The sequence below is a fragment of the Lepisma saccharinum genome, chromosome 5 (assembly GCF_977018435.1).
Source record: "Lepisma saccharinum chromosome 5, izLepSacc3.1, whole genome shotgun sequence".
Taxonomy (NCBI): domain Eukaryota; kingdom Metazoa; phylum Arthropoda; class Insecta; order Zygentoma; family Lepismatidae; genus Lepisma; species Lepisma saccharinum.
Window position 1 is genome coordinate 48,751,225 of NC_139233.1, and position 25,131 is coordinate 48,776,355.

General features: G+C 34.8%; 1 protein-coding gene across 1 annotated transcript in view; it reads right to left on the reverse strand.

The window, feature by feature from the left end:
* Positions 1-500: 500 nt before the first annotated feature.
* Positions 501-25,131, reverse strand: part of Pp2A-29B (Protein phosphatase PP2A regulatory subunit A) — a 53,526-nt gene continuing 28,895 nt past the window's right edge. Inside the window, exons 7-14 of the mRNA XM_083122511.1 lie at positions 22,066-22,229; positions 20,673-20,790; positions 18,314-18,479; positions 17,255-17,409; positions 13,757-13,899; positions 11,465-11,556; positions 10,266-10,316; positions 501-996 (exon numbers count right to left, since the gene is read on the reverse strand). Coding sequence (XP_082978637.1) covers positions 10,306-10,316; positions 11,465-11,556; positions 13,757-13,899; positions 17,255-17,409; positions 18,314-18,479; positions 20,673-20,790; positions 22,066-22,229 — 849 coding nt within the window. The 3' untranslated portion in view covers positions 501-996; positions 10,266-10,305. The remainder of the gene's footprint in view (positions 997-10,265; positions 10,317-11,464; positions 11,557-13,756; positions 13,900-17,254; positions 17,410-18,313; positions 18,480-20,672; positions 20,791-22,065; positions 22,230-25,131) is intronic.

The following is a 25,131-nucleotide window of genomic DNA, read 5'->3' on the forward strand; positions in this document are numbered from 1 at the left end:
TGAAGGTATTTTATTTTTTTTTAGCAAATGCACATAGATAAGATCAAGAAGTATGTTACTGCATGAACTGTAGAAATTCTCAGCCACAGAAACAAAATATTAAATATTAAAAAGAAGTTGCATTATTTGTATATTTTGTTCATGTTGAATGTGATTAATTTGTCTCAAAAACATCCAGCAATGACATAACAAGAGTTTCCAGAATTTCCACCTGAAGGTAAAAAAAGAATCGTAAAAAAAGGTACTGAAGTGCTTTCTCGCTTTAACATTTTTTTAACGAAAGAAAAGTTGTCATTTTGTGTTACAAAATTCACGAAAATCAAAGAAAAAATTAAGGTCATTTCTGAAGCAAGGGTGAAATAAGAAACTGACTAACATAATCATATGCACTGCAGAAGCATATTACAACTAATAATTTGTGTTATTTACTATATTTTCTATACAAACATGAGGAATTTTCTCTGGAATTCTCGGATTTTTTTTCCAACATTTTTTTAAAAAAACAAACAAATCTACCAATGTGTTACATTTTCATATTTTCACTATGTTAAGTAGCCAGAATTAGAGGAATGCATATCTTTTACATTATTAACACATGTCTAACTAATTACTGAATTATATGAACACTTAAAAACTAAAAACTGAGGCTAATAAACTGTAAACAATGATACATATTTACTAATATTTTATGTGTGGTAACAATTTTTATTGTAGACTGTTTAAAAAAAGGAAAACACAATGTACAGTACATGCACCAAAAATTTTCACAAACATCAGCTTGTTCCAATATTGTCTCTTTTCACACAAATGAGAAAACTTACTTGCTTACATTGAATTTCTTTTAAAGGAAATAAATAGCCCAGCTCTTTATGATTAATGATGATGACAGATGAATCACAAATGCACTGCATTACAATAATTACAAAAAAGAATATACAAGCCTGTTCACGTTTAAATAGTGAAGATCTTCCTGGCATAAAAGTTTCATCATGTAATCTGAAATAAATAAATAAAATAAATACCCAAACATGATTTTTCATAAGGCAGTTTTCAGACTGTGACAAAAAGTGACATGTGGCAAGAGCCCTCACACTGAAGTGACAACTAACGTGTACAGCTTCTTGTGTAAGTTGTTGCCTGTTGCTTCTTGCTTCAGTCTGAAAGCTGACTAAATACATCACTGTTATTTAAAAGATCTAATTACTTCTAGGGTACAAAAAAAATGGACTGTGTATGCTTCTTTGGAGTCTGTGTGTCCAGCAAAGAATGCAAAAAGAGGCGCCAGTATTTCTGAAGATTAGATATCTTGGGAATCTTAAAAAATGTCAAATTCTATATTAACAATAAGTTTTGCTAAACGTGTGCATGCTCCACAATATGGTTAAATAAGAAAATAAATACATAAGTCAGCATGTCTTGAGAAAAGAAAACAAACCTTTTCATTCAACCATCTAAACACCACGACAGGTTAGTTTTGCAGCAACGTTTCACATGTTCAGACTCACATATGCACATATGTGCAGAAAACAGTTCCGCAGAGACAGGTTCTATTCCGACACAACTGTCTACTTGTAATGCATCCCTTATTATTCAAACTCAAAATAAATGCCTGATGAAGGGAGGATATGTTCTGAAATGTAAGAGTAATAATTGTGTTTATGTGCTTGTAAGAACCGTAAACTGCAGGAGAAATAATTTGATGTCAGTATGGGATTATAATTGCAAATTTATTGGTGCTCAGGGTAGGCGAATGTTATACAAACTATCATTGCCTGTCGGACAATATCAACATTTTTAAAATTCACATGACTTTCCTATGTATTATTCCTAGTATTTCTAGGAGGAATACTAGTTCTCGGGCTCCAATCCAAGTTAATAGGATAATGTTTGCTAACATTATTCAGAATAATGTTTGGTTTATTGGGTAGAATTGTAAACCTCAGAATTTCGCATTCCCCGAGCACCGATCAGCAGTTTGCCTTCAACAACTTTGAACGTTCTTTTGTTTTAATAGAGTATTGCGTGGTTTTAAGTATGTATATTTTACATCATCTTTTTAGTAGGTGTTCTTTCCTATACCTTTTGACCTAAATCCTCAACCAACACTTTCTCGACGAGGGACCCTGTCAGGTGTCTGAAAAGATCGCATTAACCTGAAGAAGGGGGTAGTATAACGTTTGAAACGTTGTTTGACCAATCTCGTGCTCACACACGTAAGTTACTGATTTTTTATCTTTTAACCTTTAGTTGACATCAAATACAATAGCCATAAAATCCGAAAGGTACAGTCAAGCACATCGCCCACACACTCTTAAGACACCAAAATCAAGGAATCACATGCCATAATGCATTTCCCACATGAACTAAACATCGATAGCGACAGGCACACCACCACACATGGATTCCCCTACTACAACAGTTAGTGCCGAGAAATAGCATACGACAGGGACCCAGACGTACAGTTAACAACAGCGCACCTAGCAGCAGCTGGAGAACTATGAACAATAGAAGCAAGCCAAGCAACAGTACAAGTTCCAACAAGGATGGTGGCAGTGGTCACTGAAATTAATAGAACAAAGAAGAAAAAACAGTTTCACGGATAAAGTGAGTACTAGTTTCTCAGTTTTTATCTACTACTGCATCTCTCTTCTCCCAATTATGAATGTACACACTGTGTGTTTTAAAGATCTTTTTATATGTTAAATGAAATTATCATGAAAGCAAGTAAATATATCTCAATCAAAGATATCTCTTGAAATGCATGCTCTGCAAAACACTAAAGAAAAGCAACTTACATTCTACTTGGCATGCATATAGGGCTTTGATGTATTCTGAGGTTGAAAACACCATCAACCTCTTGGCCCCCCCTTGATACACATGGTTCAACAGTTCAGGTACCACTATTGCCAGGGAAGAAGTTGTGACCCTTTTGGTATTCTATTTGGTTTCCCGCTAATTCGAAAAAGTGAACATTTGGACAATAGCTGATTTTAAGTACTCAGATTGCCTCATCCATCAACATTTTGACCTGAAACTCTTGTAAAGTCATGTGGCATAGTTGAAATGTAATGTGGTATGGTCGGAAATAAAATATAACGAAAGTTAACACACTGCACTGTAATTATCACCTGAGCGGTGGTGTGAAGAAGCTGTAGTATGATCTTGGTGCTGGTCAAGAATGGATATTTTGCATTGACATAACAACAGCTATAGATGATTGCTAGAGACACATATTTGTGGTAAATAAAAAAAGCAAAATATCGGTACAAAAACAGAGTCAATTTCGGGTTCAAAAGCGGTAAATAAAATCTCATATCGGTGTTATAGCGGTGAATAGATCAGAGTTCCTAACGGTAAAAAAAAAACATAATGGTAACAGTATTGTATTGGCACAACACCTCTCACTCGTTTATTTTGGCATTGTTAACATTCATACTTACATATCCTGCATTGCGAAAGATTCTTGAAGGTCGCCTTTTGCATTTTTCACGTTAACAGTAATTATTGTTCTTGCTTTCTTCGCTTCCGTAACACACAATATGGCGTGTTCTGCCTGAGTTGCATTGTGCATCATCAGTGGGAATGCAGTGTATGGTGTGTGGGGCTACCCCAGAAACCATTCATGGATAGCCCCACGAACCATTTCTGGTTAGGTTAGGTTCAGTTAGGCAAGTATAGTTAAGGTGAACATAATTTAAAAAACTTGTTCCAAAACAACGAAAACAATGGCATGGTTGGAAACACTGACAGGGAGTTACATCATGAAACGTACGCACCAACCAGTACACATAGAAGAAGCAAATAAGAAGAACATCTATTGTGCGTCTGAGACATAATTTTCTTGAAAAACACATGAATTCCCGGTAACGCAGATTCCACGACAAAAGAAAACACCTCCACGGACCTTCAACATGCTACAGAAACTCATTTCCGTAAGTACGACACTTACCAAAATAACTTCATTTAATATTCAGAATGAAATTGATAATGCTCAGAGTTACATATCAGAATTGCCCATGCTAAGCGTTAGTTATTAAAACTTCCCAGATTAAAAAAAAAAGTACAGAATATAATATTCAAAATGATTGTCCATGCAAAGTTTCTTTGTCTAAAAAAATATAATATTTATTATTCACCATAAAATTTGTCCACATTAACAGTTACATAAAGAAAATTTCTTTATATTTAAGAAACATACATTTATTACAAAGTAAATGTATGGCTAACAGGTATACAAGAGCCTCCTTGATGTAAAAAAAATTAATTCATTATTCACAAAATAATTTGCGGCAACATATAAAATCATTCAAATTATTTAACAAAAGAAACAATCATTTCCCAGAATAAAATTTGTCCACATTAATAATTACAAAAAAAGCATCTTTGACAGGGAAAAAACATGCATATATTGCTCACAATAAAATTGTTGATCCTAATGGAGATCTTGGGTGAAATAAAGTGATGTGAAAAGCTCCAGGTTTTCTGGCTTCAAAGTTGTCCGCCTTATCTGAATGTACACACCCATATGCAGAAAATGCACGTTCGCAATCAACATTGGAGACAGGTACCCAAATGGCCCTTATGGAGGCAAAAGCAAATTCTGGATGATCATCCGTAAGTGCCTTCAGGATGTCTATTGTTTCCACATTGTGCCCTGCCTGTACATCTTTAACGCTATTTTGCAAAGCTGCATAGCCACTAAGAAAATTCTCTTTCTTTACATTACTGAAGAATGGAACTTTTTTGGACAGCATTGCTAAGTTATCATCTACCTTAGTTATCGAAATTGACCTTTTATCAAACAACTTGCCAAGAGTTGATATATAGGTCTTGGCTGGGTCATTTAAAATCAACTGCAAGAGTTTGCCTCTGCACTTTTCTGATGTAAGGCATAACTTGTGTTTTACCGATGCACTTTTTGTTGTGTTTAGTCTACCTAAACACTCCACAAGCCTGTCAGAGGAAATACCTTCTGCTAAGTGACGAAATTTTGACACTAGATCCTGTAGTTGGTGGTGTAGTTTATGAACATATGGATATTCCGAACCTTCAAGTGTAGTTATAAGTTTAAAATTCACAGCAGAATGGTCTACCACAAAAAATGCCTGGCACTGTATTATTGTGGCAACATCAGTGTCCTTGGAAAGGTGTTTAAAGTATTCTGCACTAGGACTGTTTTCAAAATAGGAACTAAAAAATTCCACAATACCTGTTAGATATTCACATGCATAGCATACAGAACCGTACCACGAATTCCACCTGGTTAACGCAGGAGACTGAAATAATTTTGCTTCCTTCTCACCATCTGGATATTTCTTCCTCAGAAACTCTAGGTATGCATGTTTCCTTTTTCTGGTGTTCAGGAACGATGATTTCGTCTTGGCAATGAACTCTAAGTTCTGTCAAGTTGGCAGGCCAGAAGTTCCCAACAATATTTAACTTGTGAGCCCAACATTGCACATGCAACAAATCCTCTGAAATTATCACTTTAAAAAGTGATGTATCTACACATTTTGTCATGTACCGAGCAGAATCACTAACAACACACACAATGTTATCGTACGCAATTTCATATTTCTGCAATATGTCCAAAATAGCCCTTGAACATTCAGTTGCATTAGCATTGTTCAACACTTTTATACCCGCAACATACAGTTTTGTCGATGTTGCCAAGAACACCTTAAAAAGAACTACGAAAACACATCTTCCATTCCTGTCTGTTGTTTCGTCACAGAGAATAGCAACAGGAACAACCTTCATGTTTTCCTTGATCCCTTGTTCATATTCAGCATGGAGTTTTGGAACATACGTCTGCCTCAAAACTCTTGCTTGTGGTAAGTCACCAGCACCTAGAAAATTAAGTACCCTCTGTTAGGACAATGTAATGTTGAATATATGATATGATATTGAATATGTAGTTGAAGAAACTCAGCCATAAAAAGGAAAAATAACCTTTTAGCATGCGGTTTCAAGCCTAGCTTTGAATAGGACCTGCCATAGTCATCAGGAGCATTCCAGCATAATGTAGGTAACTTTTTACACACAAAAAATTTAAGGTTCTAGACATGATATTGGATTAAAATACAAATATATAGAATATCTAGACCACTTCTCGTGTAATGCTCCTACTAACAAAAGAGTAACTAAGTATTTCAGTGCACTAAATGTATAAAATTTAAAGAATAGTGCAGAACTCCTGATCTTGAGCCAAGTCTTGCAAAGATGTAATAATAATTATGTAGTGAAGTATTTGATGATTTTGCATTTTTGTTCTAAAAAGGTTGAAAAATTGTTCAAATATATAAACGTCCATCGTAAAATAATTAGAAAACCAAAGATTTCTTTTATTTTTCATCACTCTTTAGGGACAGGTAATTTACTTTGTGAAAGTAGGGAGGAATTTTTCGATGTAGAAGTGATTACTAGCATACAACAGATTTACTGCAAAAAATGGCTGCAATTTGCATTTTCAACAATACAGGATAAAATTATTTGGTGCCAGTTTCATACATCGGAGACATATTTCTTCAATTTTACACAAGGAACTACTTACAGAAATGAGTTTCTCCAAAGCTTACAACGTTCGTCGAGGTATTTTCTTTAATCGTGGAATATATTTGACCGGAAAATGATGTACTTTTCAAGAGAAATATCTCACCAACGCAAAATTGCCATTGCTTTCATTTGCTTGCCTTACGACAACCGGATGCTGCGTACATTTGTTGACGTAAGCCCCTGTCAGTGTTTCAACCCCCCCTTTTTTTTACTATGCTTGCCTAACATAACCAAACCTAACCTTATCGGAAATGGTTCATGGGGCTATCGGTCAGCTACCGTGCATAATGGTTTGTGGGGCTATTCGCGTATGGTTCATAGGGCTATACGTCAGCTACCCGTCCATAATGTATAATTTCCACTGGTGATGAACACGACAGTAGGTAATTTTTGATGCAGAAGGTTGAAACACTCCATAGCTACAACATGAGTCAAGATGTGCCCACCATATTGTGTGTTCCGGAAGCGAAGAAAGTAATAAAAAAAGCACCAGAATGTAAAAAATTGAGATTGTTTTCGTGTAAAAGGCATAATGGCACCTTGAACTATGTTCCGCAATACACAATTGGTAAGTACGAACCATGCGAAACACAAAAAATCAATTTTAATGTGTTTTTGATCTATGAAATTGTTACCAATTAATCTGCAATTCTAAATTCCATATATTTGCCCGATTTGCAAGAACCAGTGCAGCTTAAGGAATGGGGGGGGGGGGGGGCATCCTGACCTGATTGCAGAAAATTTAAACATTTTCAACTGACATCCATTAAATTGCTCTCTACAATTAACTTGCTGTTACTTGCTAAGGCATCAATGAGGATTTTTTTTAAAAAAATTATTTGTCACTAAGGAAAAAGTTACTATCTTTAGATGATAAATGCATTGCAGCAATTATGATAGTAATAAATTTGGAATAAAATTTGTTTACATTATTAGTATGCAATAGATATTCTTTCTTAATAATTATAACTGTGTATCCAATTTTCACAATAAACCATGGCTGGAATTTCTTCACATCACTTCCCTCCGTTCCTCATCCCCTCTAATCTTAGAATACATTGAAAAAAAAAAAAAGGAATGATAATGCAATCGCATATGTGTGGTTTATTTTTCTAATCTCAGAATATATCAAATGAAGTCAGTAGTCAGCCCTCATTTTGCCATCTTTTCCTGCATTTGATGTTCTTTTCTTTAGGAACACTGGGCCAAAGGGGGGGGGGGGGTTATAACCCCCCCCCTTGGGCACGAATGAAAAATGCACAAAAGAAACTAAGTAAAGAACAAAATAATTTTCCACTCTCATATATTTACTGGAGTCACATAGTGGTTTGGATACCACTTAAAACCAGTTCCGATTAGCCCATCTGTGCACAAAGTGGGCTTAAAACAAAACTCAAACAAGGAAAATTTTGTATATTTACAATTTATTCTTACCGTGACAACAAGTGCCTTCAAATAAACAGGACTGACAAACAATAAAGAAATCCGAGTTACGTTATTACGAAGCTAAAATACATTTGGAGATTATGCTAAATACATGAAGTCACATGTTAAAAAAAGCTTTTATATGAAAAAATTAACGGGAAATCCGTAAAACCATGCTGCTTTGTGACACAGAATCAGAAAATTCGATCGCATCAAGCTGCATGAAAGACGTTATTCATGATACGTAGTTTTCCTTCAAATGAAAATGATTGACAACGCATAATAAAAAGAGAAATGCATTATATTATTACAAATTGCGATATATTTGAAGAACATGTTAAATGAACAAAATGTTCTCCCAGGTGACAAAATTGTGGAAAAATCAGAAAAACCATGCTTTTTGTGACACTGCAACATCAGAAAAACAGATCGTAGGAAGCAGCGGGAATGACGTCATGCTATGATACGTATTTTAGGCGAACAAAACAAGCCTTTTTTTAAAAAATTAAAAATAGCACATCCTTACATTGGTAACAAAGTTTAAACTTAGTGCGCACATGACTTCTTGTCTTTTTGCTGCTGATCGTAACACTTTCTACTACATCGTAATATACAAAACTCATACATGGCTAAATACATCGATCTTCCACCTTATAACATTTTATTTTTCTTCATGCTAACGAGTAACTTTAAATTTGCATTCGTTTCTTCATGAAAAAAAAACACTCCAAATAAAATATTTCGTGATTCCATCAAATACGAAATATGAATTGTCCTAAATATATTTTACTTCACGAGACACAATATCCAATAAGAATCAGGAATGATTACGATTAAGTAAATAAATGGACACGAAAGCTTGTACTCACCAGTGATGTATCGATTCATCCATGTGCGTAATCTAGGGTCATCGAGCTTTTCCAATGGAATATTTGCGTGAACGAAGGCATTCACTGTCGACATAATGAAGTCTTCTTTGTCCTTCTTAATTTGTTTCGCATTATGTGCCAATTCTCCAAGAGATACTTGTCGCTTTGTTGGTGAAACGCTCTTGTTCGCAGTCTTCTTGTTTTTCACATGTGAGGCACTTTCACGAATATGTTTTATGCACGAATCTTTACGTTTCCAGTCAATTCGAACATTACAAAATTTGCACACCATTATCCGTTTTACTTTATCAAAAATATAAAAGCTTTCATGAGCAAATTCACGCTCCCGATCAAACACAGTCACGGCTTTCGGCATGGTAATTTCTTACGCTACCAAATCTCGCAGAACAATAACAACACACTCATGCTACTCTCAAGATTATGAATGAAATGAACGAGAGGGGGTGAGGAGAATGGTTCGAGGTTTCTTGGGGTGGCATCGTGTATGAGGGCCAATCATAATGGACCACATTATCCAGTGCACTCAAGATTTGGACCAATGAGAGTTGGCGTCTTAAACTCTTCTTAGAGAATGAAGAAAAGACAAAATGGCGGAAGCAAAAATAATAGTTTTAACACGAAAAACATGCGATTTTTTATTAAAAAACAATATTTCGTTAATAAACTATTAATTTCATGTAAAACATTTCATTTTGCATTTTCCCGTTCATTTCGCGTTATTTTGCGAATAAATACGGCTGAAAAACATACACACGTGTTTAGAAAAATAAAGAAAATAACTTCTAGGCACCCAATAAAATATTTCGTGTTTTCGTCATAAACGAAATATGCATGCCCCTAATGATTGCAAAAAGTCCTTGTCATGAAACACCTGGAAGATTTTTGGTCATATAGGACTGGTTGCTGCCCTTTGGAAGACTATGTCTGACAGGCAGATTTTCATCAGGTAATGCACAATCAGCACATCCGAGTCCCATCGCACCTGTTTTCGTTCTAGACTACAGTTTCCGAATTGTCCTGATGATGCAGGTCACAACGAAAATTTTTGAAGCTACCATCAAGGATCCCACCAGAGGTAAGAGTGCTAACACTTAAGCTACGCAGAAACTCTTGCATTAGTTTTCACTTCTTATATTTCAAGAACATGCTGGTCGGATGATTTTTTTTACATTACAATCTTTTTTAGCATGGTACATCGGTACAAGTGAGAACTTTGTCGTAAAATTACTCAGTATTTATTTTCTTGCCCATACTGCAAATTGTTATAAGAATCCATATTACTTAAACATTAGATTACTAAAATAAAAATCTTGAATTCTGTAATTCACACCAACTAAACATCAATGAGAATGCACATAAGCTGATAAGATGGTATAAACTAACTGTAATACTTACATTTAATGAAAATGTGGTATTTGTGATCAACTGCTCATTCTCAGCCCAATGCTGAAAAAAAAAAAAATCCATGAGCATACATATGAATAGACACAAATTCTCTTATGTCAATACTTTGATATAAAGCAATTACTAACACTCACATTTTTAAGTAGTCAAAACATGTAAAACATTGTTAAGTCTTCAATTGATCCGTTCATCCATGTGCATTTCTTTAGATTCAGGTGAATGTCTCAGAAATTCCATCAGAGCAGAGCCATTCCCTGAACTGCAGTCTATATTCCCTGAACCAACAAGAAATACTGAAGAAATATGGCAGTAGTGAAAAATTAAGGACACATGATCTTCATAGCTTAAAACAAGAGTCAATTGAAGTATGTCATAATCAGATAAAATTTACCAAACGTTTAAAGAAATCATAGTTTGAATGTTAGTCTCACAAATATACAACATGCATTTCTCAATGGAATCCAGACAAATGACACAAAATACTGCATTATAGGTAAAAATATGTACTCTAAAAAAGAAATATACCATAAAATATGTAAATACAGTAAAATCTCGTTAATCCGGACCCTGATAAGCCAGACAGGCAAAAAACAGAATGCAAGATTTTAAATGTGCTTATGCACAGTATTGCTTTACATTTTACTGTACTGAACAGTGTATTTAGGTATATGCCCTTTAAATACACCATAATAAACGTGTTTTGTTGCTATAAATGGAGTTTTAATGCACTTTCTACTGTTCTTTTAGGTTATTTCAGTTAATCCGGACTTTCATTAAACCGGTCAACTTATACCCCCATTAGTCCAGAGGTTTTACTGTATAGATAAAAATGAAATACATTTATATTGTTCACATGTATATTGTTCTGAACAATGTAATTTGCCAACATTAGCCATTTTTTTGACTACAAAGAAAAAATATGTAATGAGTAGTGACGTAAGAATTTGTGCTCCAGTATTAACTGCACTGCAGCAAATTCTTTTATAACATGGATATAATCCATGCATTACACACATTGTTATTTCTATGGTATTTTGTGAGGCTAGTTTGTGAATTTGGACTTGTATTCTAAACATCTGAAAATTGTTACAATGTTCAAGTGTCCCAACAAGTTAGGAATCTGTAAGAGTATTACTAACAGTTACCCTCATCAAACACATACACAAAATAAAAATAAAAAAAACACTTACCTGCAATTGCTTCTGAGGCAAAATATTTTACATCAACATCATTATCACCATTTAATTTGTCCAATACGGGCTTCACCTGGCCTTGCAAGCAACTGAAAGGAAATTTACTACTTCAGCAAATTATAATGCACGAAACAATAAGACATCATAGATCACGCTTGAGGAATGATGAGTTCAGTTATTCCCAGCATCTGCATATGGGTATGAATTAAGTTTTAAAGAGCCTCCTCATCTCTTTCTATGTAACTTAGAAGTATTTCTTCCCTACTATAAAAAGCAACGTTACATTTTACAAGGCATGGTGGCTCAGTCGGTAACGCATCTGACTACCATGCTAAAAGTCCCGGGTTCGATCCCCAGCCGGTTCAAATCTGGGAACTTTTCTAACGTTGGAAGCGTCCCTGGTGCCCACCCAGCGTCAAATGACATGGGTACCTGGGAGAAACCCTGGGGGGTAAAGGCAGTCAGGGGCATGATGCTGATCACATCACACCCACTCACGACCGGATCAAGAAAGTGTGGGGCGTTAGCCCCACACCCCCTATACGCCTTCATGGCATGGTGCTAAGCACAGGGGAGCACTTTACCTTTTTTTACATTTTTCAGGGGACCAAGCTGAAAAACTTAAAATGCAGAAAAATGTAAAATTGAGGAAAATTTTGTAACACTTTGCTATGAATGAATGAACATATAATGCAGGAAAATTTAAAATCCAAGAATGTACAATCGGTGTTACACTGTATTTCTCCTGCGTTATCTTAGTTACACTTTTGATTATGAAATTAATTAGTAATGGGTTGCACTGAAAGCTTAATTATATTCTCTACATCTAATAAATCAATTTCATAAAGCATCTTACAATGTACTTTCCCTTGTGCCTGTGAAATATCACAATGTCTTTAAAGTTTCAGTGCCCATATGATCAACTTGTAATGTAAAAAAATTTCCACAATTCCAGCACAAGGCTATTGCTTCTACACCAGTATCTTTTCATTAAGCTCTTGAGCTTTATAACAACCTACCTCCTAATGATGGCATCACCTTGCCTGAACACAAGTTTCCAGGTGTCACCAACATAACTATTTCTACTGTGGACAATCTGGCTTTGTTTTCAGTTATGCTTGTTACAGTTTCAGTGAAAAATAAAAAGTATTTTATCTCAATCTTTACATAAATACATTACGGATATGACAGATGAATCCGTACTTTATCAGATCATCAGCTGATAGAGGCATGCTTATTGGGCTATCAATATGCCGATAAGTTTTACAAATCCCATATTTCTTTAGATAGCCTTTACTTCGATGGAAAATTCTGTCAATTAGGTTGAGTAAAAAGCATAATTCATATGCCTAATAATATTAATAATCTATCCAAAAAGTCTCTATTCAAATTCACTCACTGAAATCTGTTCTGTCAATACTGTCTAAGAAGTTTGGGAATCTCGCATTATCCACAAAAATGCAGACAGAAACTTCTGCAGTGTCTAAATATCCTGCAAATGCATAATTTACATTATCTTGGCAACAGCATTGTAGCAAAAATGGATTTTGTGATTAAATAATTATATAATGTGAAATTACAAATAATTTATAGCAAAATTATAGTAATTTATAGGGCTTAGTTCTACAGGGTGTCTACCAAAATAATAAATCCAAAATTCTTGACTTTTTCTTGACCTTTTCTCCATTTTTCTTAACATTTATTTAATCATGCAAAATTAAGAAATATATATTTTTATTTTAAAAAAAAAACTACCATAAGTCCGGTTAAGATGAAAACTGAAGCTAGCTGTACTTTAACAAGACATATAGACTAGCTTTGCTTCAGATTTCATCCTGGATGGGCAATGGCCACATTACTTTATTTAATATTTGTACAAATATTCACACACACACAAGAAAGTAATTCTTAACAAACAACATGAACAAATCTTAACCACATCTCAATACAATTTTAGATTTCCAAATATTCAATTTTATCAAATCCCAGTATGGGTATATAACAATGTAAGATCACTATACAGTATAGCAAAAATTCTTGACCAAAAGCATAATTTCTTGATTTTCTTCACTGGTAGACACCCCACCCCGTTCATTTAGAAATTATATTTTCAAGTTTATAAATATTTTCAAATAATGTAAACTTCTAAGTATCGGCATTGGTATTGTGGTCGTCAGTAAGAGTAATGACATTATTGTCAGCAGGTCAAAGTGGCATTGGCTCAGTTGTAGCATATTTTCTCCCTTACTAGTCTTACACTTAGAACTAAGAGCTTCAAAATAACCTTACCCTGGCTCTAATATGGGTCCTATTTTCTGTAGGGTTTTAGCTACATTAAATCGAACATTTGCTACATTGTCATTTGCCATTCCTAAAACTGTAGGAAGCATCTGTTTGGCGGTTATATCAGGTCCGCATGCTTCTGCAAGAACCTGTAAGAAAATAAACTGAAGATGAACTACACAATTCAATTTAAACATGCAGTAGCCTATGCATCCTATATATTCACATCACCTTTCAAATTCCTTAATGTGTAAGTACTCTCATAGGGTTCTCACTCCATTCCACAAAACAACTTTTCCCGACATTTTAAAATAAAATTACCAGGTTACTCTGTAATGCTTTTGCACACTAATACATATTAAAATTCAGTATTTTTCCCAGAAATTCCAGCTCAGTGGTACCCTGTCAGTCTTTTCAACTTTCTAAATTATTCATTGAACATGTAATACCTCCTAGTTTGAGATGTGATGAAGCCATTCAGAGTTTTAAATGAACTGCTACTCTATTTCTTAATTTCAACCAAGACACATAACTTTCACATGTTAAATGCAATATTTTACACTTTAATCACAGTTCCCACAAATTCCTCAGTTTTGCAAACAATTTAAAAACATTTTACATAGACTATTTACCTTCATTTTATTAGACTATTCAAGTCACTGGTCCAAGAAAAATGTAGGGACGGGACAGATTAATCGATACTCTATCGGTATTGACTGAGATAGGTATATCGGTGTATCAGTAAAATTACCTATTATTTTACCGATCCAATATATCTATAAATATCTTACAATTTAGTGCAAAATTCTGTCATTTTGGTATAATTTTTATGGATAATCGCCATGCCCTACTTTTTAAAAAGTAAATATGCAACTTTTTCCACTGTAGTCACCTTGAAACACACATTTATTAAGGCAGTCAATGATCCATTCAGGTTCTTCAAGGACCATTTGGAACTTTATATTGGACAGACAGAATATCTGTTATCGCCTTATAAGTATAGGTAATTTTTATATCTGTAATTTATCTGTATCAGCCAAAATTTCATATCTGTCTATTCCTATAATATATCTATAAATACGGTATGCGGCAAAATATACAGTACTGAAACTTGCACACTTCGAACGCGCATGTGCATTTGTCGATGGGGCATAGCTCCAGCCGCTCGTGTTCTTAGTAGTGAAAAGAAAGTTGTAAACTCGCTAATAGTATGTATGTTAGTGTCTCTTTCAGGATAAATAAACTCACAGATGGCAACAATGTAATGTTCGTCTTTTAATTTCAGTACTGTATATTTTGGCGCATACTGTATCTATCATTATTTCAAAGTTCTGCCATTGGTCCATATCTAGAAAAAGTATGAGTTACTTTTATTCTCAAATCCCGTCAAGTACCTAGGTATAAAAATCACTTAATAACATGACTTTTCACTCATGTGTTGATCTCACTGACGATTCCATGTTTTCAGGATTAGAGGAAACCTTGTTCATTCCTTTCTTGATATCTGAATAATTTCTATATACCAGTATAAAATATCAGGATGTTTATAAGGCACAAATGGAAGGGTGTCTACAATTTCATAAAACAGAAATCTGCCATTCCATATAGTTATTCATTTTTAAATCTCATCAATAAGGGATATTTGTTTCTACATGAATCTTTTTACAATCGATGAACTTTCTCTCATTTTTGCAGCAAAATTCCCAGTTTTCATGTTGTGCTATACAGAATCATTCAGATAGCAGACCTGCTTTAGTACATTCTTTACTGGTTAAGGGGAAATTGCTAAGCAACATGGCTGTCTCATGGAGCTTTAGAAGTTCCGCACTCGACCACTTCATCATCATATTAAAAAAGATGTGATTCACTAAAAAAATTTAATTAGTATTTTGTTTTAGAGAACTCAACCAATGTCCAGGCAAAGAGGAAAATTAAGCAGCATGGTTGATAGAATTCGCTTACAAGGTAGTGTTAAAGAATTTTTGGCAAGAATATCCACCCCACCAGGTGCACCAATCTTACAGCAGCAATTTGGCATAGTGGTTAGAGGCACTACTTTACAAAGTGCCTTACGTTTTATGATATGAGTTTGAATCCTGGTCCTGGTTCCTTTTTTTTTTTTCTCTTTATGTCAATTATTTATTGTGTGTTCCCTTCAGCTTTATTGTTGAATGATATTACCTCAGAAAAATCTTACAGCAGATTTTAAAATTATTTTTACTCTTCTTGTGCTTTAATATGTACAGAAGTTTGCCTACAAAACATGCTCACTAAAAGGTTGCTTTTTCCTTTTCGAGCAACAAATATTGCACAGAATGGTACAGAGCTTGCATATTAACGTTTCGGCTTTTGAGTTCCTCATGCTTCTTCTGTAAGAAAGTATGTATGCTTGCTTGAGCTCCATAAAAGCATTTGAAATACATGAGATTAGAAATTATTGAAGGAAAGCCAAATTTGTAGTGCTCGCTTTCCTTAAATTTATTTCATAATCTTACAGAATGGATACACTGCCATTGTTTCAATTGTTTCCAATGCAGAAACGTGCTTTCTAGTGTATAAGCGCTTGTAGTTCTACATTTAAACACGAGGCTGTGTACCAATCGATGCAGTTTGAAACTATACTAAGAGATGGTGCAGAGATTGATTTCCTGCAATTTTCGTGCTTCAGAATTGCTAACACACTATTTTGGAGAGCAAAGTTAGGATTAGTTAACTGGTAGTTACGTTCACATTGAAAAACCTGGTGCTTGTTAATTAATACTGGCGATGTAGTAGTATAAATTGATACATTCTGCAGTCACCATTAAGTTCGAATCTCACCCTAAGTATGAATCCCAGAAATCCCAGAAAGCCTGTTGTGTTTTGAGGATCATAGCCTTTTACGAGCTGTATCCAGAAGGGAGTGCATGGCATGTTCTCTCTCGATCTAGTTTTTACATATTGTCACGCATTACACCGTGACATTCAGATGGATTGTTTTGAGCGAATGGGACAGTGGGTGACTGGTTTTTGTCGATGTGTGTGTCAGGGTAAAGAGAGTGTACCGTTGATTGCTTCACTGGCTTATGTGAATGACAGGAAGTATGCTGTATGAATTGGCACTGGAAGACCAATCACAGCGAAGCATGTTTTTTTTATCCAGGTCAGGAGTTGTGGAAGTTCTAGAAGTCAGTGAAGCAAACCCTGCGTGATTTAACTGTCAAAAAACAGTAATAATTTTTACAACGTTTTTCTCTCCGAGTGGTAAAGTTGAAACTTGAAGGAGACAGCAGAAGTCAAACATTAATATTAATTAAGTGAATATTTATATTTCAATGTTTTAAACCAATTGATGGCACTGTAAATGGTGTTTTATCGTAGCAGTGAGGTTTGCAATGCTGTAGAAGATTTTAGTAATATGCTTGCCATTTATATATATATCTCCAACTGACACATAGTTAACAAAGATTAACTGGACATTGAAAAACCGGCCCTAAAGAAAATAATAATAATAATAATACTTACATTAACACAAAATAAACATGTCATCCTATGTAGGTAATTCTGATCTCGTGACATTGCTAAAACCTTTGGTATAACTGTGTTTTGTGCCCAATCTCGCCCAAATTTCTCAACCAGCTTCTTCAGATTCATAGTGGCAGCTTCTCGAATAGCATACACTGGAAGAAACATAGTCAATGTAGCATAGCAAAATGCGTAGGCAACTTAGTGATCAATTGGCAATAAAACATATTAATCTTATTTTTGTTAAAAAAAAAGTCCTTTTAAGTGTCCATCATTACGCTATAATAAAATTATTACACATGTGATTGTGATGTTCTTAGTATTTATCAGGAAGCTGGAAATCTATACAATGAATTATAATTTCGAAACCAAAATATTTTACTTTTAGGGTAAGATTTAAAGCAACGGTTGCAATAAAGAACACTTCATTGACAGAATAAAGAGAGAGTTGAGGTAGTAACCACCTCCTTCAGACTTGTTTTTTTTAAAAAATGGAATGAATGAAAATTCATGCATTCAACCATGTAACTCATCAAGAGATGGCAGGAATAACACACTCAGAAATCACAGTATATTGCTTAAACTGTACCCACAAATAATCATTACATGTCTTCATTTTCAAGAGTTTTGATTACCGTATTTACTCCTTATTACTCATTATAAGGTACACTTTCTTTCCAATTTTTTCCCCCAAAAAATTGTGGTGTGTATTACGCATGGAATAATTTGGACAGCCAACATGAAACCATGCATATTTTCACTATGTCACTGCATATAACAGATGCAAATACAAATTACCAGCTTGGGTTTCTTGAGCAATGAACGCTTTGGAATGCTAAACACAGTGGAGGGAGGGGGAGGGAGGGAGGGAGAGGGAAAGAGAGAGAGAGAGAGAAAATGATATTTTCAGAAGAGCTACAAAACAGTCAGCAGCCAATCACAACCCTTAATACTGGTAGCAGCAATTCTGCAAACAGAATACGCACAAGAATTATACACTAACGATAAAAAAATAACCATATTCACCATGATGTATACAATGAATAATAAAAATAATACCGTGATCCACGAGCCATGTCATGCATAGTGTGTTCAATTTTTCATCAAAGAATTCCACCCCAAGCTGGCCAGCCAACAGAGGCATGTACTCAATTATTGCTAGCCTCACCCTCCACTTGGTATCTTCTGCCAGTTCAACAATTGCTGGAAGCAATGACTCCGACAACTGAAATGACAATTCAAAGTGAAAAAATCAGTTACACATAGAAATGAAACTCAATATTAAATATAGGGCTCACACAATGCTGATGGTGATGTATCAATATTGATTGGAATTTATTCACTGATAATGGCCAATACATTTCCAGCATTGGTATTTCGAAGGATCTGCAAAAATGCCATGCGAAAGTTTTGTGGAGTCTAATTATCACGGTTTGCATCAGCATTATGTGAAATGAATTTTGTGAATACATAACATATTTTTTTTCATATTCCGATGTAATTCTTGAATGTTTTAAAGAAAAATTCTGGTATACTGATGCTATAATTGGGGTGAATTACTTAATTGTTAACATAAATCAATATTTTGAACAACTTAATTGCTACAATTTTCAAGCATCAGTCATCAGTGGGAATTCGCTCCACCCGAGTGAAATATTTAATCCTACAAAGAGAAGAAACAAAACCAGTACCAAGAATATACAGAGGTCTAAAATTAATTTCTAATCAGCATAAAATATAATACAATGATCTTTATTAATTCATCAGCCAGGTAGGTTCAGGATCAGAATCTGAGAACATTACCTTCAACACACTTCCATAGAATAAGTAAAAAATACATAAAACTAAGATAAGTTAAAATTTCAGAGGTGGTTTGCAACAGGTGGACCTCAATCCACTCAAAATTCCACTTGAAAATAACATATTTTCCTCATAATTATAAAAACTACTATTAAGATGTGCATTGGGCAATTTACTAATTACTTTTAGAAACTAAGACGTTATCTAGATTTTCGCATAACAATCACACACCTAACTAAATATGGCAGGGGTCCTCACAGTGTGACCAGGTATTTCACACGTAATAATTGAAAGGATGGCATAAAAATGAAAGAGCATCCTTTCATATCTATACTTGTTTTTTCAGCTAAGACCACTACATGTTTACAAAAAAAAACAAAAAAAAAAACAGCTTTTCTATGAAAGCAATACAGAAAAATGTAATGCGAGATGCATCAGGAAAGTAAAGGTACAACAAATATATATCTTAGGAAAAATATGTAAGGCATGAGTTGACAACACTGACAGTAACCTTGATCCTTAATCTTTCCAGTAACATTCATTTAGCAGTGCTGTGCTGAGTCTTGTCACAAGTGCGGGAAATGGCTGCGGCTATAAAGATTGATTGATTGATTTGCTTTTTTTTTACTTCCCTTTTTATGCCACTTTTGGCTAATTTGCGAAGATGGGGATGAGTGATGATATGATGAAATTGATGAATGGACACTCACAAATATCCATGCCCAGGCTGGGATTCAAACTTGGGACTCCTGGCATTGTAGTGCGATGTGCTAACCACTCTGCCATGGGGGTCGACTCGGCGGCAATAAAAAAATCCTGCCAAATGCGAAGTGCAAACTAACTGTGATACTGTTTCTCCAGGCAAAAGGTAATGTCCCACGGACATTCGTCACCAAATTGCAACAGTTTATGGGAACATTATAAATCGTGGTATCATGCCTTCGTGGGAGGTATGGCAGATATCCATGACCAACACAGGAGCAGGAGGCCATCTGTGATTTCTTATGGACTTAAAGGAACTGAAGAACAAGTGCATGCAAATAGGCATGTGACAATAAGAGAATTGTGTGTCATGTTTGCCGATGTGTTACAAAACACAATTCATGAAGCCGAGACTGTAACATTAGGGTACAGAAAATTGTGCACACGCAGGGTGCCCAAAATGTTGACAGATGAATTGGTTGAAGAGGCAGGTGGTAGACTTCTTCAATACTAGGATATACAAGCTCATACCCAGTGTTTGGACAATGATAATTTGCTTCGAGGTGGCAATATACCTGTGAAAATGCCTCTGGAAAAGCAGCTGTGGGACTCACCAGCCACTCATCAAAGGGTAACTGTGGAGTAAATGGAGAGTATGATGTTGATTGCACCACCTCCATTATGGCTTCGTTGTAATCACTTCTGGAACCCTATCTTCACAGCTTAGTAAAATGTACAAGGAGCAATTTGACTTTTACCTTTTAGTTTACTAACTTTAATAAAACAATATTTCCTCTAATGCATGTAAAATTTACCATATGTGATTGAACTATTGACTTGCTCTTGAACAGATGAGAGAATACTGCACAAATAAAACTAGAATAGACCGCCGTGTAGTGCGATAGATAAGACTCACCTGTTTGATTCCTATCACTTCATTAACGCAATCCAAATTAGAAATTATATTCAGTCGCACTTCCGGGCATTCATCTTTCAGCTGTGACAAAAACAATGGTAACAAATGTTCAATTGTGCTGAAAGAAAAATAAAATCATAATTCAAGCATTGCAATAAATTTTAAATCTAAGTTTACAATTTATTTACAAACATACTCAAAACTATGATTTCGCATTCTCCTATCATCAGACCCTCTAGAATAGAGAATTTCCAGTCACGAAAGCTAGAAAACAATGGCGATAGGATCCGATGTGCTGACTATGCATCACCCAATGAAAAACCGCTCTGGCAGGACTTGGCCCTTTGAGGGCTGTTGCGCCACTGAGTTTAGAATAGAAAATTAAAGGTGTATTAAGTATTTTAAAGCAAGGTAAAGTACCAACAAGACAAGATATGCAATGATGTGGAAAAATCGACTGTGTCAAGGAAGGCAAAAGATGAGGGTAACATCAAGGCAAAAGATGAGGGGAACATCATACAGAGGATGGTCTGGTTGTGATGAGAGAAAAATGTAGAATAAAATTAAAAACAGATGTTGACCTCATAGTCAATCATACTGAAAGTGGAAAAGTAAATAATTAGGGTAATGAAATAACCAGATTTTCACAGTGTACTTACTTTCTTGTCCCAACATTTCAGATATTTGTCATAGGATTTATACAAATTAAAACATTAAAGATATGTTAAACACACAAAACCCTGCATTTTTCTTCGTTAACATTACTCTTCTGCCATTTTTGACTAATTGTGATGAAAATGAATGCTGATTAGATGAAACTTATGAATGGACACTCACAAATGAGTGACTGGGTTCAGACTATACTCTGAAACATCGGTGGCAAATAATAAAACATTCAAGGCACTTGGCCACAAGAGTACAGATGTCGTTAGAGTGATAAGAGCAGTTTAACTGAATCTCTGCCCAGGGAAAAGACCTAAGTGTGTGTGTAAATTGTGGCGCTAATAACAAATAACATAACAGAGGCCAACTGCTGTGAGTCAAAAGTTTATATGCATCAAGTAGGAGAACTTGCAGCTGGGTAAGCTGATGCCATTAGCACAGATGGCATTACAACAGAAACTTCATCTTCAATTTGCCTCAAGAAAAGAGTATACTTCCAGCTTCCCACTCCTCTATTCAAGTATTCTATATTTGTAGGATTACCCTGTGAACTAAACTGTGATGGTTCCTTAAAAAAAAAAAAAACTTTAACCTGTAACATTTGAATGTTTTAATTCTTGCATAACCAGTCATGAAAGTCTAAAATGCTGAACTACACAAAATTGCACCAATATATATATATCTTCAATTAAAGAGAAATAGTTAAATTACAGAAAGAACTAGTACTTACTTATGTTTTCCCAATATAGGGCTTAATCCCATAATTACTGAAGCTAAAGCTGATTTCACATGCTGATTTGCATCGCCCACCAACTCCTTGACATATGGCAATATGCTTGTCATTATAATTGTTTCCTGTTGATATGAGTCTAGATTTTGACAAAAATCTCGAACCTAAAAAAAGATAACATTAGTGATTAGTAAATTACATGAATGTATTCTTAAATATTGGTTTGAGAATTGGAAAAAAAATCTGCTTACAGAAAAGTATGTTAACAGGAGTGAGCGATATTTCTTTGAACTGTCACCTATACAGATATGTGAAATCTATAGCTACTTAAATTATTCAAAATAGTTACAAAATATATGTCAGAACACAAAAATTACACTTGCAGCTAAGATATACAGTGGAACCCCAATTTTACATTCCCGACATTATACATTCAATCCTGATGGTTCCAACATAGACAAATGTTATAAAAAAAATTTCCTTGCTTTTATATTTTCCCACATTTTTAAGGTTTTACAGCTTGGCCTTCTGAAAATCATAAAATAGAGGTTCCACTGTATAAACCTACCCGAATTCTGCACTAAATTAATAATGGTCACCTTTGAGACAATTAAAATATATCAAATATTCAAAAAATAATGCAAATATAATATTGGCTTTTTTTGAACTTTTAAAAACATCTTGCACTATGTCCCAGAACAATCATAACTGACTTACTTAGGAGCCAGTAGATAAAAGAACAAAGCATGCAACAAATAAAAAAAAGGTGCTCCCCTGTGCTTAGCACCACGGCATGAAGGCATATAGGGGGTGTGGGGGTAACACCCCACTCTTTCTTGATCCGGTCGTGAGTGGGGGTGATGTGATCAGCATCACACCCCTGACTGTCTTTACCCCCCCCCCCCCAAGGTACCCATGTCATTCGATGCTGGGTGGGCACCGGGGCCGCTTCCAACGTTACAAAAGTTGTTTGAAATCCCTGAAAATTACCATTAGAAGTATTTTCTTGTAGTTTACGTTTACGACAAGCATAAGAAAACAGTTTTTCATTACGATGTTTCAGGAGAACACACGCTCCCTTAACCAGACATTTATTTTTTATTTTGATTAAAGATACAGTTATAACAATGGTTAGCAATTTTTTAAACAAAAAGAATCCGTTGTATAATGGATGTTGTCAATGTTACAGTGTTGTAATATAGCAACCTAACTGTGAAAAGAAGCAGTCTGTTTTATTTTTATTGACGGGAAACATAGAGTTGAATGTCTGGGAAGCTTAGTTCATTGCAGAAGAACACTGGAATAAATCAAATAATGAAAATGGCAACATAGATCCAGTATGGAGTTTCAAAAGTTTTCTTTTTCACAAATGGAGTAAGTCACCATCTTTAAAATTTAATGTAACAGAAAACATCAAGAAACTTTTGTGAAAACAATGACGACTTTGAATTATCTGATGATATTTGGGATTCATAATTTTAAATAAAAAATGTGATCAAAATTTTTTTATCTGAAATAAAAATAAAACAGACTGCTTCTTTTCACAGTTAGGTTGCTATATTACAACAATGTAACATTGACAACATCCATTATATAAGGGATTCTTTTTGTTTAAAAAATTTCTAACCATTGTTATAACTGTATCTATAATCAAACTAAAAATATAAATGTCTGAAGGGAGCGTGTGTTCTCTTGAAACGTCACAATGAAAAACTGTTTTCTTATGCTTGTAATAACCGTAAACTACAAGAAGATAATTCTACAATGCAAGCAAAGTGGACATACAAGAAAAACTATTACCATTAGAAGGGGTAAAAAAATAGGAATAAAGGTTTTTAATTGTTGTTTGCTGCCTTTTAAACATTGGCTCCATGGTAAGTCAGTCAGGCATGATAAATAATATTTACTGCTATCAATAACTGATGTTCTACTGATCCAACATGAAAATTCAGATGATACATTAAAAAAACTCAACTGGTTCATTCCCTTTCTTTACTAATGTATGCAACCTGGTGACTGCAATGGGTTTTCCCCCCTTAAAAAAGGGGGGGAAAACTGGTATTGAAACATGCAATTTACAAAACAAGCATATGTGAATTACACCTTTGTATTCATAACATGAACAACAAAATAGTAGAATTTTGCAAAAAATTAAGGGTTATTTATTAGACATATCAGAATAGTAAAATAATTGGGAATGTTACCAACACACGAATACTGATCAATACCCGTAGTGTACCAACTAATTTGCCCCACTCCTATTAAAATTTAGGAGTGGTCCAGTTGATGTCTGACTACCATGCAGGAGACCTGGATTCAATTCCAAGGGTGTGTGATCCAAAAGTTGGGGATTTTTCCAATCGTGTCCCTGCATAGAGAGGATCTGGAGTTTGCCCAGTCTATGATGAAATGGGTACCTGGAGAGGGGGCAAACCTCAAGATAAAGGTCTAAAGCATGGTGCTGATCATATCACCATCAGAAAGGTGAAGATCATCATGACTTTGTGGGCTCTGTGAAAGGGGTGCTTTCACAGAATGCCCTCCTCCCAATTCAGCATCCAGCTTTCTGCATAATGAGGTGGTGCCATTGGTTCCACATTTTCTGGCCACACTGTATGAGAATTGTCAATAACAATGTTGAAAGTACATTACCTTTTAGGAATGGGACAGATTAACTGAGACACTACTGGTATCAGCCAATATATCAGTGTATTGTTAACTTTACCAATCTGATATATCTATAAATAGCTTGTAACTTGGAGCTAAATTCTGCCATTCTGGTCTTCTTTATGTGTATATAAATAATACATTTTGTAAAATAAATGTCTACATACAGAGTTTCTTGATAAAATCTATTGCAGTCCCCTGCCAGGGTGGCTACAAACAAGCAGAAATGAAATTCCCTGACTTTTCCAGGTTTTCCAGGACAAAATTTACATTTTTCCCTGACAATTACAAACAACTAAATCGATGTTTTTGCAAATGGAAATAATAAACTCATACAGATCCACGTATGGTTTTGTTAAGTACCAATATTATCTTCTATGAAAATGACTTAATTTCTCT